The 14,991-nt window shown below is 56.1% G+C and overlaps 1 protein-coding gene across 1 annotated transcript; it reads left to right on the forward strand.

Annotated features, from left to right (window-relative positions):
• The first annotated feature begins 2,194 nt into the window (after window positions 1–2,194).
• Window positions 2,195–7,918, forward strand: GJC2 (gap junction protein gamma 2). Its single transcript, XM_036314739.1, has one exon. The coding sequence runs from the start codon at window positions 5,673–5,675 to the stop codon at window positions 6,936–6,938; it is 1,266 nt and encodes a 421-aa protein (XP_036170632.1). The 5' UTR covers window positions 2,195–5,672; the 3' UTR covers window positions 6,939–7,918.
• Window positions 7,919–14,991: the final 7,073 nt, after the last annotated feature.

Raw genomic sequence — 14,991 nt, forward strand, 5'->3', positions numbered from 1 at the left:
TGGGTGTTGGGGGTAGACTGTGGTGTGCATAGGAGCTGCTGTGCAGTTATGGTAAAAGATCTCCAGGCCTGGGGTTTGGGTTCCTGGCTGCCCAGGAGGTCTAGGCAAAATACAACTGGGACCTCCAGGATGGGAATTAAGTGTCCTGGGGAGGGACCTGGAAAGACTGAACCCCATGGGATCACCACAGAGCTGACAAGGGGAAACCTGGGAGAAAAGCTAAGGTTGGGAGGTGGGCATGCAGCACCAGGCCTGTGCCCCCCAGGTCCCCTCAGTGGGTGGACAGGTGGGAGCCGACTCTGGGCTCCAGCTAAGGCCTCAGGCTCGCAGGGCAGGGCCATCTTGAGGTATTCATGGATGCTCACCTGTGGATGAAGACTATCAGTGGCAGGTGCATGCAGGGTCCCTATGTCCTCATGGAGGGGAAAGCGCTGCCTGAGACTCATCATTCCACTGCCCGAAGGTTCCAAGGGCAGGGTCCCCCTGCCACATGACAAGCTGAGCACTGGGGCCCTGCCCACAGCCCCACCTCAGCAGAGGAAAGTCCCACCCACATGGCCCTAAGGGGTGCTGGGAGGAAGTGTGGCCAGGGATGGGAAGGAAATTGCTGGCCAGGCCATGGCCTGCTGCACTTCAGGATGGCGCTAGGCTGTCCTGGCTCTCAGCCCTAACTCCCCACCCCCACTTCCTAGAACCTTTGTTCAGATCTGGGGTGGGGGTACTTGAAGCAGGGAGAGCTCAGCTGCCCACCCTTGCAGAAGCCACTCTCCAGGTCTGGCCTGGGGGTAGTAAGCCAGCTATCTCAGGATAGGCCATCCTAAAGCCCACAGTCAGGCATCTCCCTCCGGGCTCTTGGTGGGGACGACCAGCCAGCTGTCATGGAGAACCCCTGTTTGTGCTCACATTGGCCCAGCAGTCCTCACTCCCAACACCCTTGCTGACTATTCAAGATCTGCCACCTCCCAGACCCAGGTTCTTTTTGCTCCCCCCGCCCCCACCCCTGCAAAACACACACACACACACACACACACACACACACACACACACACACACCTCATCTTGGATCTCTGAGCAGTTCTTATCTACACTTGCTCTGATAAAGAGTTTTGGGTGAGATTCCCTGTGAACAAAGGTCCCTGCAAACCCCCAGGGTCTGGATCCCTGAAGGGCCAGCAACCCCCCTTCCTGCTGGCCCAGCTGGGCCCTTGCTGGCCACAGCCTCCCAGCAGCACTGATAGCCCCACTGCAGCCCAGAACAGGTCACCAGCCAAAGTCCATACTCCAAACTTGCAGCCTCCAGACAGACAAATATATGCCAGGTAGGGAGAAAAGATGGGAGCGGGGACGGAGTGATAGGGCGGTAACTATTGTTGCGGTTTATAAAGAAGTTGTAGAGACCAAGAAGACCATGTGACCCCCCCCCACGCCCATACCCCATGGGACAATCAAAACTGTAGCCCACCCACACTTCCCTCAGATTTCCCTATGTTTCGTATGACCTTTTTGAAATGTTTTAATTTGCCCTACCTGGTTTGGCTCAGTGGATAAAGCATCAGCCTGCGGGTGGAAGGGTCCCAGGTTCAATTCCAGGCAAGGGCATGCACCTTGGTTGCGGCAGCTGATTGATGTTTCTCACCGATGTTTCTAACTCTCTATCCCTCTCCCTTCCTCTCTGTAAAAAATCAATAAAATATATTTTTAAAAAAATAAAATGTTTTAATTTTTTTTGTTAATCCTCAACTGAGGATATTTTTTCCATTGATTTTTTTTAGAGAGAGGGAAGACGGGGAGGGAAGGAGGGAAGGGGAGAGGGAGGGAGGGAGGGAGAGAGAAACATCAGTGTGCGAGCACGGGCCTTGCAATGGTGTGAGAAGGTCGCTCACCATTGATTGGTCGCTTCCCACACAAGTCCAGACTAGAGTGGGGGCTCGAACCTGCAGCCCAGGTATGTGCCCTTGACCGGAAATCGAACTTGTGACCCTTCAGTGCACAGGCAAACACTCTAACTACTTTCCCACACCAGTGCTTTCCCATGTTTCCCATGACCTTTTTATTATTATTTTATTAATCCTCACCTGAGAATATTTTTCCATTTATTTTTTTTTTTTTTAAGGGAGAGTGGAAGAGAAAGACAGAGAGAAATATCGATGTGTGAAAAACACATCGATTGGTTGCCTCCAGCATGGGCCCCGGTCGGGGCCCAGGCCAGGAGGAGCCTGCAACCAAGGTATGTGCCCTTGACCTGACCAGAATCGAACCCAGGACCCTTTGGTTCACAGGCCAGCACTCTATCCACTGAGCCAAATCGGCTAGGGCTCCCATGACCTTTGATGTTCCCGGTTACTCCCATGAGGCATGTGGTCCTCACTTCTCTGTCCCCAGGGCCCCACTGGGCATGCATATCTTGGGTCCCCTTGGTCCCTCAGAGCCCCTGGCCTGATGCCCTTGGCTGTGTTGATGGTTGGGTATGATGTAGGAGCCCCTCCTGGAACTTGTCTCCTGTTGTCTCATGGTCACCTGGGCTGAGGTTTGGGGGGGAGGCAGCAAAGGCAGGCCCTTCCACACCATTGCAAGGCCCGTGCTCTTAACCTGGCTCTTCACTGCAGGTGGGTTCTGGTCCCCACCTGCGGTGACATTTACAAGTTCTGCTCTCCCTTCCTGTTGTGCACTCTGGGCAGTTGCCCTTGAGGAATGGGGGGTTGGACTCCCCTCCTGGAGGGTACAGTGGCTGCAAAATCTATTTAGAATTTCCTTTTCCCCATTTAGTTATTTATTCAATAATTTGTATCAGTAGGGACTCGTTTATTTTATACCTTGGTATTGCTACTTTATCCACTCTATTGCCCAAATTGATCTGGTTTCGGACACCCATGGGGAGCTCCTTCCATGAATTACTGTACTGCTTTGCCATACCCTTCCGCAGTGTGTGTGTGTGTGGTGGGGGTGGGGGTGGGGGGCTCGTGCTAGCACTTCCTTACTCTGGCACCACCAGATGCTCCAGGCGAACTTCCTAAAGTGCTGGGACTGGTCCTCTGGATCCATGTGCCAGGTCAGGAGGCAGCATCAGCTGAAGGTGTGGATTTGAGGACTCCTGTGCATGTCACTAAGACCAGGGCAGGGGTCTTCCAGGCTAGACCTGAGCAATGCCAGCCCCCAACTGTGGAATGTGTGACAGGGGTCCTGCACACACATGTATGAGCACATGGACGTGCACCTGGTCTGAAGAGCCAGAGCCTCTGGCCCTGCCCGAAGGCTGTCTGAGACCCCACAGCACAGAGGCTCACTCCTCCCCCTCCGACTGCTCAGGATGGCCCTTCAACTGACCACTCTCATCTGCCCTCTTCTCTGTACACCAGGTCTCTGTGGCCCTGCCTGCATCATCCCTTACCCCCCGGGGCAGGGTCTGACCTGTGCCAAGCTAGAGCTGGTCTCAAGCTCCCCCTGCCACATCTCATGAGTTGGTCATGGGTGTGAGGGGAGTATTTCCACCACAGGGATTGCCAAATGAGACATAAAGGGTTTCCCCAGAGAACCAGTTGTGAATACTGATCCCCAAAGCACAAGTCAAGTCTGTCTGCACCCTGAGACTCCCCCCATGTCTTGGGAGAGAGGAAAGAAGTGGGGGCTGTTCTGCCACCCCTTTCTGGTTCCTGGGCAGTGGTGTGGGCCTTAGCCTCCTGTGAGGTGTCAGGTCAGGGTGGAACAGGTCCTGGAAGAGCAGAGGTTGTCATGAATAACAGCCAGTCTCAGGCCTGAGGGGTCCTCTGTGAGTCCCTGCCTGAGGCAGAGTGAGGGAGAAGGTGGCCCTGAAGGGACTGGCCTGCAATGAGTCTGCACACGCACGAGTGTATGTGCACATGGGAGTGTGCATATCTGCATACACATGTGTCTGAGTATTTGTATGTGTGTGGTGACTGTGTGCACGAGTGTTTAAGTGTGTGCACACTTGAGTGTGCATATCTGTGAGTTCATTGTACACCTGTATGCACGTGTCTGAGTGTTTGAATGTGCGTACACGGGGTATTTTTTTATATGTGTACTCATGTGAGAGTGCATGTTGTCTGTGAGGATAGTTGTACACCTGTATGCATGTGTGTGTCTGAGTGAACATGAGTGTGTGTCTGTGTTTGCATTGCATTATGTGTAGCTCTGAGGTGGGCCGTGCACACAGATGTAAGGAAGTGGGGTCATTTCCCCAGGAACCCTGACTACCCCCTCTTCCTCCCCACCTCCCGCCAGGGAGAGGACCTCCCGCCAGGGAGAGGCCCAGCTGCATAAAGAGGGCCTGGAGCCCGGCTTGTCTCTGCCTCTCCATCCCACACCTGCCCACACTGCCTCCAGGCCTGTTCTAGGAGGGAGGGCCAGAAGAGTTGGGCACTCAGGGGTCTCCTTTCCCAGACTATCCAGGAGCAGGTACTGGCCTTGGCTGTGGGGAAGGTGGGTGTTGGGAGCAGGTACTGGCCTTGGCTGTGGGGAAGGTGGGTGTTGGGAGCAGGTACTGGCCTTGGCTGTGGGGAAGGTGGGTGTTGGGAGGCACAGGGAGTTGGGGTTGTGTGGCCCTCCCCAAAGAGGCTCTTCTCTTGGGCACAGGCCTACCCAGGGATCAGCTGGCCTGAAAGGGGCATTGGTCTGGGATGTGGTGAGTGGCCTGTGGCTGTTCTGAGTGTCACAGATGCCTCAATGGACATGGTTTCATCTGCACAGATGCCTGGCCTAATCCACTCCCCACCCCACCCTCTTACAGCTGGGATTTCCTCACTATGACTGCAGAGGACATGAGGGCACCCATGAGAGGGAGGAGCAGCCGGAGAGTTGGGCAGCAGCCCCTGGTGCATCTGGACCAGAGGGAGGGCATGAAGGAGCCTGGGGGTCCTTTGCAGAGGCAGAGGGACCAGATTCCCCTGTGAGGGTGTGGGTTGGGGAGGGGTGAGCTGCTGGGAGCCTAGGGGCGCATGAGGCTGCAGAGTGTGTGGGGGATGGGAGATTAGACGGAGTGAGGCACTGGGGAGCTGGGCAAGCTGGGGCCCCCCTCCCGTGCTGGGAAGAGGACTTCATGCAGCTAGGTGCTGCTGGGGGCTGAGGAGGGTGGGGGCCAAGCGTGCGTGAGGGTTGAGGCTGTGCGGCCCCCACACTCTGAGTGAGGCTGGCCTCTGACTTCTAGGTGACCCCATGAAGTTGGCTCACCCAGTTGACTCCCTGTGGCTCTCAGGGCCTAGGGTGGGGTTCCCAGAGGTGAGGGATGGGAGAGGCTTGCATAGAACCAAGCTTTCCTGGGGAGAGCAGGAGGGGCTGGCTGCACTCCAGGCCACTGGGACCTGGGGTTAGCAGGGGTGAGTGGTCCACGGGAGCAGCACAGCCTGTTGTCCATCTGCATGGGGTCTGTCCTTTGCCCCACCTCCCTGTGTACACACCCCAGGGGCAGAGGCAAGGGGGGGCTGTTCCTTCAGTGGAAGGCAGCTGAGCTGCCCTCTGGGGCCCTGGCTCCAGCGCCAGGACTCCTGCCCCAGTGCTCCTCCTGGCCATGGGTTTAGCTCTAGTCCCCCACCCAGAGTTGAGCTCCCCTTTGAGTCCTCAGGTCCTGCCAACCCACATCCCCACATCCCCTGCCGCCCTCCTCTTTCCCACCCCGGGTTGAGCTCTGCTGTGGCCCACAGGTCCCGCCCCCCGCCCCTATGACCAACATGAGCTGGAGCTTCCTGACGCGGCTGCTGGAGGAGATCCACCACCACTCCACGTTCGTGGGCAAGGTGTGGCTCACGGTGCTGGTGGTCTTCCGGATCGTGCTCACAGCCGTCGGAGGCGAGTCCATTTACTCGGATGAGCAGACCAAGTTCACCTGTAACACCAGGCAGCCGGGCTGCGACAATGTCTGCTATGACGCCTTCGCGCCCCTGTCCCACGTGCGCTTCTGGGTCTTCCAGATCGTGGTCATCTCCACGCCCTCGGTCATGTACCTGGGCTACGCCGTGCACCGCCTGGCCCGCGCTGCCAAGTACGAGCGCCGCCGTGCCCCGCGCCGCAAGCGCGGGCCCCGCGCGCCCCTACCGCTGCCCCCGTCGTCCCACCCCACCTGGCCCGAGCCCATCGACCTGGGAGAGGAGGAGCCCATGCTGAGCCTGGGAGAGGAAGAGGAGGAGCCGGGGGTGGCAGAAGGCCTGGGAGCGGAGGACGAGGTGGAGGATGCGAGCGCGGCCAAAGGCCTCGGTGCGGACGCCAAGGCGGTGGGGACCCCGAGCCCCAACGGGCCGCATGACGGGCGGAGGCGTATCCAGCGCGAGGGCCTGATGCGCGTGTACGTGGCCCAGCTGGTGGCGCGGGCCGCCTTCGAGGTGGCCTTCCTGGTGGGCCAGTACCTTCTGTACGGCTTTGAGGTGCCGCCTTTCTTCCCGTGCAGCCGCCGGCCCTGCCCGCACGTCGTCGACTGCTTCGTGTCGCGGCCCACGGAGAAGACGGTCTTCCTGCTGGTCATGTACGTGGTCAGCTGCCTCTGCCTGCTGCTGAACCTCTGCGAGATGGCGCACCTGGGCCTGGGCAGCGCCAAGGACGCCGTGCGCGCCCGGCGCCCTGCGCCCACCTCTCCCAGCCCCGCACCGCGCCCGCTGCCCTGCCCGCTGCCCACCGCCCCCGCCGGCCTGGCCTACCCGCCCGACTACAGTCTGGTGGTGCGCGCGCGCGCCCACGACCAAGACCCGCCCAGCCCCGCGCTGCGGACCTTGCGGGACGCGCGCGCGCTCGGGGACCGTGACCGCCCGCCCTGCCCCGGCCTCCCCGCGGCCACCCGGGGGCCCCCCAGGGCCGGCGCCTCCGCTTCCGGGTCAGGCAGTGCCACGTCGGGGGGCACGGGCGGGGACCAGGGCCGGCCGGGCGCCAAACCTAGGGCGGGCTCCGAGAAAGGCAGTGCCAGCAGCAGGGAGGGGAAGGCCACCGTCTGGATCTGAGGCCCCGCCCCAGTACTCGGCCCTCCCTTCACGCCGGCATCGGCTGGGGACTCTGGGATGAAGCTGGGTACTGGCCGCGCTGGACACAGAGCATTACCTGCCGTCTCCTCCTCCTCTTCCCCCCTCCTCCTTCTCCTCGACTGGCCGCCCTCTCCCTTGGGAAGGGCACCCTCTGCTCTGTAGCGCTACCCCTTCCCACCTGAACCCTCTCTCTGTCCGGGATAAGAGGGGAGGATGGACCTGGCAACCACAAGAGTCCCCAGTTCTGGTTCGTAAACCCTGAGGAGTGGGCTGGACTGTGGCTGGGGCACTGCCCCCGCCACCACCCCCATCGGCCCCTACAGAGCCACCTTGAGCCTTCCCCAGAGCCAATCCTTCCCTCAGAGCTTCTCTGGGACCCAGCCAGCGCCTCAGGACGTCTCTGAACAGAAGGTCCAGCCTCTTCCCTGCTCCCCTGCAGCAGCCCAGATATGACTCCCAGAGGTGTCTGGCCTGGGCGTTCGGGGTACAATGCTGTCCCCACTCCCTGCAGCAGCCAATGTGGCTCCTTTCCCAGCTACCCGCCTCCCGCCCACATGCTGCTTCCTGCAGAACAGAAGCAATTTTGAGTCTTCTTCCTACAGTAGGGGAAACCGAGGCAGCCCAGGGCTGCGCCTCCTTCCTCCTTGGCCCTCTGGGCACCAGCTCATAAGCTGCCGGTCCTCCTCCCCCGAGTGTGGGGCGGGCCTGCATCCTGCCCCGGGTCCCTGCCCAGACAGGTGGGGGCCACGCCCCCTAGAGCTTCATGGCTGTCTGGCTGGGGCCTTCCACTGGGAGGTCAGCCTGCCTTGCTACTGAGACCAACAGGGTGGTGGCCAAGATCTGCGGCTTTGGCCGTGTTGGGGGAAGGGGCTTAGGGCCTCCTGCCCAGGGCCTCCCAGCCCTGCAGCCCCTTCCTAATTCAGACACAGCCTCCCAAATAAAAATCTAACTTTTGTTTATAACTGTGTGATGTGTGATGGGTGTAAGCACGTGTATGTATGTATGTATGTGCATATGACATGTGTGCACATGTTCTGTGTACAAGCACATGCATGCATGTATCCGTGTGGTGTGTGCAAACATGTGTGCATGTCCATCACTGGCCTCCAGGTACACAGCTAAGCTCCAGGCTAGCCTGGAGAGCAGCTCCTGAGAGACACCCGGGGGCAGTTCAGTGCCAGGCAGCGGGCCAAGTGGGCTTTTCCAAGCAGACGGATGGTAAGAACAAAGAGCAGGCCAGGCCCAAACACTCAGAGTCAAGGTTGGCCTGTGGCTCAAGGGACAGGGGGGCACTGCTGTCTCCGGGGAACTTGGATGGCGGCCAGAACCTGCAAAGGTAGCTTTGGTGAGGAGCAGAGGTGGGCAAGGGAGGTGGGGAAATCAGCTGCTGTCTTCAAGGAGCCACCTTGGTCTAGACCAGGGGTGGGCAAACTTTTTGACTCGAGGGCCACAATGGGTTCTTAAACTGGACCGGAGGGCCGGAACAAAAGCATGGATGGAGTGTTTGTGTGAACTAATATAAATTCAAAGTAAACATCATTACATAAAAGGGGATGGTCTTTTTTTTTTTTTTTTCAGTTTTATTCATTTCAATCCGGCCTGATCCGGCCCACGGGCTGTAGTTTGCCCACGGCTGGTCTAGACTTCAGTGACCCCAGCTGTCTCCCAGCCTCCCTCAGGCCCAGCTCAGGTCCTGATAACCTCTCCTGGCTGAAAACCTCTCTTTGCTGCCTCCAGGGCCAAGCCCTGTTAACAAAAAACATTCAAATCTGTAAAGCAGTGGTTCTCAACCTTCTGGCCCTTTAAATACAGTTCCTCATGTTGTGACCCAACCATAAAATTATTTTCGTTGCTACTTCATAACTGTAATGTTGCTACTGTTATGAATCGTAGTGTAAATATCTGATCTGCAGGCTAGTCTTAGACGACCCCTGTGAAAGGGTCGTTCGACCGCCAAAGGGGTCTTAACCCACAGATTGAGAACCGCTGCTAGGATTTTTGTGAGTTTATTTGAGCCAAACTATCACCAATTGCTGGGAAGCAATCACAACGGATTGGGACAATGCTCCAGAGAATGGTGGTTTTTCACCTTGTTTTATATATTACATCAAAGGAGGAGACTTAAGTGGGTTACATGAAACCCATTGGTGATAGACTAGGCAGGTGGGAGGAAGCAAAGGGGTGGGGAAACCTCTGGGATTGGATAAAAAGTAAAATGATAGACACATACTTCTTTTGCTTAGTTAACAATTAACACGGTAACAATAACAATGAAGGAATTTGTGGTCTCTGTCCTGGCACTCACGGCGTGTGGCTGTGCTCTGAGGGGTCCAGAAAAAGGGAAGTTACAAGCTACTCTGAGATTTCAATGATATGTTAGCATAGATGCAAAAAGACAGTAAGCTCAGTTAAGGTAAAGATTGACCTTGTCAGGGAAGATACGGGCCTAGGCGGTAACTACCCATTATAAGCTGCTTTTAAAGTTTAATTTCAGACCATCCTTTGTGGTTACTTTAGGTCTTAGAGTTTGCAAGACTGTCATGCAGGCCTTCCTTGCCCTTGTCAGGTAGCATATGGCTCCTTTCGTCCACAGCTCCAAGTCAGGCTGAACCCTGGCCCTAACCACAGCCTGCGTTGGGTCAGATGCCAACTGTAAGCTGAGTCCCTCTTCTCTGCGGGGTCCGTCAGACTGTCTGAGTACCGCTCCTAGGTGCGCCCCTTCCTAGACAAGCTCTGCCCCCAGTGGCACCCCGTCTCCAGGCTGGGCCTTGCCCCTAGGTGAGCTGCACTTCCGGTGGAGACTGGCCTGCAGGAGCCCTGCTCTTACAGGAGCCCTCTCCCAGGGGAGCCCCGCCCCAGGAAGTCTTGGAGGGCGACTCCAATCTGGATCCAGAGCTCGACATACAGTTCACCTCTCCAAAAGAATTTGGTCCACAGAACTGGCAGTCTTGGACTTAGGACTGTGATCCTGGCTTTGCGGTCACCAGGGAGGCTAGGTCCATGGGGTTGGGCAGTGCTGCCCTGCCATACCTGGCCCTTACGGGTAGGAATGGGCACTGAGAGTGGCAAAGCTGGTGGCAATGGACATGCAAGAACGCCCGTGTGTGGGCACTCTCTCCAAGTCCCTCCATGCTTCCTTGTCAGTGCTCTTCAGCCAGGCCTCCTTTCTGGTAGAGGCCCTCAGGAGCTCAGAGAAATGGCATCTGGGTGGGGAACAGTGGAACTTGGGGTTCATAACAGCCCTAATGGCTGGAGAGGGCCAGCAAGGAATGCAGGCCTCTACTCCCGCAGGGACAGGAGCCTGGCCGGGGTCCTGAAGGTCAGTGTTCCACATCTGATGGTGAAAGGGTCTACAAGGGTGGGGAGTAGGGCACGGGCCCTACCATCTGAAAAGGAAGCCAAGCGGATAGGGGAGGCACTGGGCAGATTTGTGTTTGGGGGAGAACATTCTGGATTCGAACATTCTGGACAGGATGTCCAGACATTGGTCTTCTCCTGTCCTTGGACTTGGACTCAGGTCGGAACTTAGGCCACTGGCTCTCCTCAATCTTGAAGATGGCAGATCCCGGGACTTCTGAGCCTCCACAACTGCATGAGCCAATTCTTTGTAATACATCTTTCTCTATATATCACAAGTTGGTACTATTTCTCTGGAGAACACCAACTAATATACACCCCATCAGCCAGAGCTGGTTAAGGGCATCCTAGTTGAGAGGGAAGGTGCAAATGGAGGCTTTATTCTGGAACGTATCTCTCGGCTCAGGCTTCATAACAAATACCACAGACTGGGGGCTTAAACAGACATTTATTTCTCCCAGTCCTGTGAACAATGGGCCTTGAAAGGACCGACGCCATCCTGTCTCTCGCCCTCCATCTGAATCATAGGCACTCTATCTAGTTCCTGTAACCTCCATTTTGTAAGAACAGCCATTTAAAATTTTTCACTAAACACAGATGGTCCTTTGTTCTGTTAATTCCAGGAAGTAACTAAACCAGATAGCCTCCCTGATAGAAGTAACTCTGCTATTTCTAGCTTCTGTAAGCATGCTTGCTTGAATAATGGGAAAAATAAGACATTTTTGGGGAGGGACTAGCAATCTGAATCTGTGCCAGTAACCTAATGTATATTCTTATCAGCCTATAGCAGTGGTTCTCAACCTTCCTAATGCTGCAACCCTTTAATACAGTTCCTCATATTGTGGTGACCCCCAACCATAAAATTATTTTCGTTGCTACTTCATAACTGTAATTTTGCTACTGTTATGAATCGTAATGTAAATATCTGATATGCAGGATGTATTTTCATTGTTACAAATGAACATAATTAAAGCAAAGTGATTAATCACAAAAACAATATGTAATTATATATGTGTTTTCCGATGATCTTAGGCGACCCCTGTGAAAGGGTCGTTCAACCCCCAAAGGGGTCGAGACCCACAGGTTGAGAACCGCTGGCCTATAATCTAGTTACTGCCCCTTCTTAATTATCTGGTCCTGCAAGCCGCTCTGCCGGCATGGGAGTCTGGTCTGTCCTTGGTTCCTCCCATGCCAGGTGTCTTCTGGTTATCTGAGCTGTGCTCAAGGCTGCAAGCTTTCTACAGGATATCTGCTCAGCTAAGCACACTGTCCCCATCCCAGCACATGGGTTTTTTGCCTTTATAAGCTAACCCCTAAGTTCATTCGGGGCCGCAAGGTTTTGGAGAGACATTAGTGCTCTTGCTGCCGCCCGTGTTTGCAATAAAGACTCCAAATTTGGCCCTCTGACTGTGGCGTCTTCTGTTTAGCTCACTGAATTTCCAATATGACACCTGGAGGCTGCAAGTCCAGGATCCAGGTGTGGGCAGGGCTGGTTCCCTGAAGGCCTCTGTCCTTGGTGTGTAGATGGCCATCTCCTCCTGTGTCCTCACATAGCCGTACCTCTGTCTGCATCTGTGTTCTAATGTCATCCTCTTTTTTTAAAAAATATATTTTATTGATTTCTTTTTTTTTACAGAGAGGAAGAGAGAGGGATAGAGAGTTAGAGAGAAACATCGATCAGCTGCCTCCTGCACACCCCCCACTGGCTGTCCCAGGCCTAACCTAAGGAGCCAATCTGGGTGTCATCCATGGTCCCATCTCTAAGACCAATTCCTTGATGCTGTGACACAATCACCATCTCATGCCTGAGCTGATACCTTAACGTGGTTGGCCATCTCTCACTCAGACATGGTGTCTGAGATGCTCAAAAGTCCGTTAACTTCAAGAGGTGGAGCCTTGAAAGGACTGATCCATCCTGGTTATCTGAGCTGTGCTCAAGGCTGCAAGCTTTCTATGGGATATCCAACCATTGAACATGCCCTTTGTGCTCACTTAGCTACTTAAAACAAACAAACAAACAAACCACAAAAATCCCTCTCCGTGTCCTTGTCAACCTGGGATGGCCATGAGGATGAAGGGCTGAATCTGGGCATAGAACTGTCCCCCTGCCTATCCCTGTCTTCCCACCTGGCTCAGGAGCAGGCCAGTGGGGTAAGCCTCTGTGCCTGGTGGGGTCTCTGGTATCAGCTCAGGCATGAGATGGTGGTTGTATCACCTGGACTCTTCCCCACAGAGATCACAGCCCCACACTCCCCTCCAAGTTCATCAGAGTTAGCTCTGTCCCATCTCTGGCCTCCCACCTCTGTCCCCTCCCCTAGCAGACCCCCCAAGAGCACACAACTTGCCCCCACCTCAAGACTGGGCCCAGTCCTAGCCGGCTTGGCTCAGTGGCTAGGGCATCAGCCTGCGGACTGAAGGGTCCAGGGTTTGATTCCGGTCAAGGGCACATGCCCGGGTTGCGGGCTCGATCCTCAGTAGGGGGCCTGCAAGGAGGCAGCCGATCAATGATTCTCTCTCATCATTGATGTTTCTATGTCTCCCTTCCTCTCTGAAATCAATAAAAATACATTTAAAAAGAGATATTAACAATGTAGAGTTAAAAAAAAAAAAAAGATTGGGCCCAGATACCACCTCCCGGCAAAGCTGCTCTAACCATCTATGAATGCATTTCTCCAACTTTCTATTTGAAATATTTAACTTACAGAAATTGTGAATCATAAAATAAACTGTACCACCCTTCACCTAGATTCACCAATTGTCAACGTTTTGCCCTGTCTGTCTGTCTGCTATGTCCTTGCTGGTCTTCTGCTCACACAGTTCCCACTTGTGGGGCTGGCCCCTTCTGGGGTCTGTGCTCCCCAAACTCTGATTTCCCAGCTGGGCCAAGTGCGTGGTGAGGGGCACAAGCAGCATGCCCAGAACCCCCAGACCCTCCATCCCGCCCAGCTGGCTTCCTGGCTGTGACCAGTCAGACCTGGTATGTGGCTCCCCTGACCACTGGCCCTTCGTGGAGGTCTTCCTCTGCCACCGGGCATTCCAAAGGTGACCCAGCAGCTCCCTGCCAGCCCCTGAGGACAACACGGGGTGGGGGCACATTCCTCCAGCCTCACGTCAGCCTGTACCCCAGCCAGCAGAGAAAACTGCTTCCCACTGGCCCTGCTGCAGGAAGGGCCAGCAGGCAACCTGGGGCCACCTGGAATCTTCCTGACATCCCAGTCAAGGCTAAGCCCAGTCTGCTTCACTACCTGGGCTGTTTAAATGCAAATTAACTAAAAAATGTCAAATGAACATTCCAGTTTCTCCCCACTTGGCAATGCCTCAGTGAATGGAACAGACAGCACCTCCCACCATCCTGGAGTCTGCCAGCCAGCGCTGCTCCCGGGCCCCTCCTCCAGCAAGCCTTCCTGGGTCTCTGCTGTAGCCTGTCCATCCTCACACTAGGGACCCTGGCATATGAGCACCACCCAACTGCTGCCCCTTCTCAGTCCCCATTGCTTCTTCTCATGCCACAGCTCTGGAAGGAGCTGTGGCCAGGCCTCAGGAGGTTCCCAAGAGCTGGGGCTGCAGCCAGATGCAAATGTGCGCTCTCCTGCCTCTGAGGCCACAGGACTGGAGTCATCAGGAGGGGTGGGGAGCTAAGAGCTGGGAAATGGCGGGTGTGGGGGTCTGACCCCACTTCCCAGATGCTGCTGAGCCAGGGGTGGTTTCCTGTTATTCTCTCCTCATGGCCTCCTCCCTTCCCAAAGGCAGGATAAGGAAGTTGCCCTGTTCTGGGGGTGTCAGAGCACCCCCTCCCTGCAGTCTCCCTGAGTAGCCGGGGAGCTGGCTCCAGCCATGGAAACGGATGAGGATGAGACGAGGCCATTCCATCTGATCCTGCCCCAGGGAAGGAAGAGGTGCTGGAGACAGAATCAATGGCCAATGAGCAGTGATTCAATCAATTTGTGCCTGTGTGAGGAAGGCTCCGTCAACTTCATCAGGGGTTTGGAGAGCTTCTGGGTTGGTGGAAGTGTGGAGATGCAGGGAGAGCAGTGGGCACAGAAAGCATGGAAGCCCCATACCCTGCCCTGCGCATCTTCCATCTGGATGTTCTGAATTATCTTATCTAATAAAGAGGGAATATGCAAATTGACTGTCACGCCATAATGGTCAAGATGGCTATGCCCACAGTGGAGGCAGGGATTCTATAATACAAGATGGCTGCACACACAGCGGAGGCTGAGTTCCTGTAATGAGCCTTAAAGAGCAATCAGTAGGGACCTGAGGCTGTGTGGCGCTGGGCTGGGGCAGGAGACCTGAGGCTGCACCCCCCCGCCTGGCAGGGCTTGATGAGGGACCTCAGGCTGCGCCCCTGCCCCGGGCTGGAGGACCTGAGGCCATGTTCCCTGCCCTGGCGCCAGGCCGGGGGACCTGAGGCCATGCCCCCCATCATGTGGGGCTTGCCAGGGGACCTCTAGGCATGCCCCCTGCCCTGGCCAGGGGACCTCAGACTGCTACCCCTGCCCCGGTGCCAGGCCAGGGGACCTGAGGCCATGCCCCCCATCATGTGGGGCTTGCCAGGGGACCTCTAGGCATGCCCCCTGCCCTGGCCGGAGGACCTGAGGCTGCACCCCCTGCCTAGCAGGGCTTGACGGGGGGCCTCAGGCCGGCCCCCCCGCCCCCCCCCCCCCCCCCC

The sequence above is a fragment of the Myotis myotis genome, unplaced genomic scaffold, assembly GCF_014108235.1.
Source record: "Myotis myotis isolate mMyoMyo1 unplaced genomic scaffold, mMyoMyo1.p scaffold_m19_p_6, whole genome shotgun sequence".
Classification (NCBI taxonomy): Eukaryota; Metazoa; Chordata; class Mammalia; order Chiroptera; family Vespertilionidae; genus Myotis; species Myotis myotis.

Coding starts and splice junctions, on each gene's coding strand:
- GJC2 (XM_036314739.1), top strand. CDS start 5,673: ATGACCAACATGAGCTGGAGCTTCCTGACGCGGCTGCTGGAGGAGATC.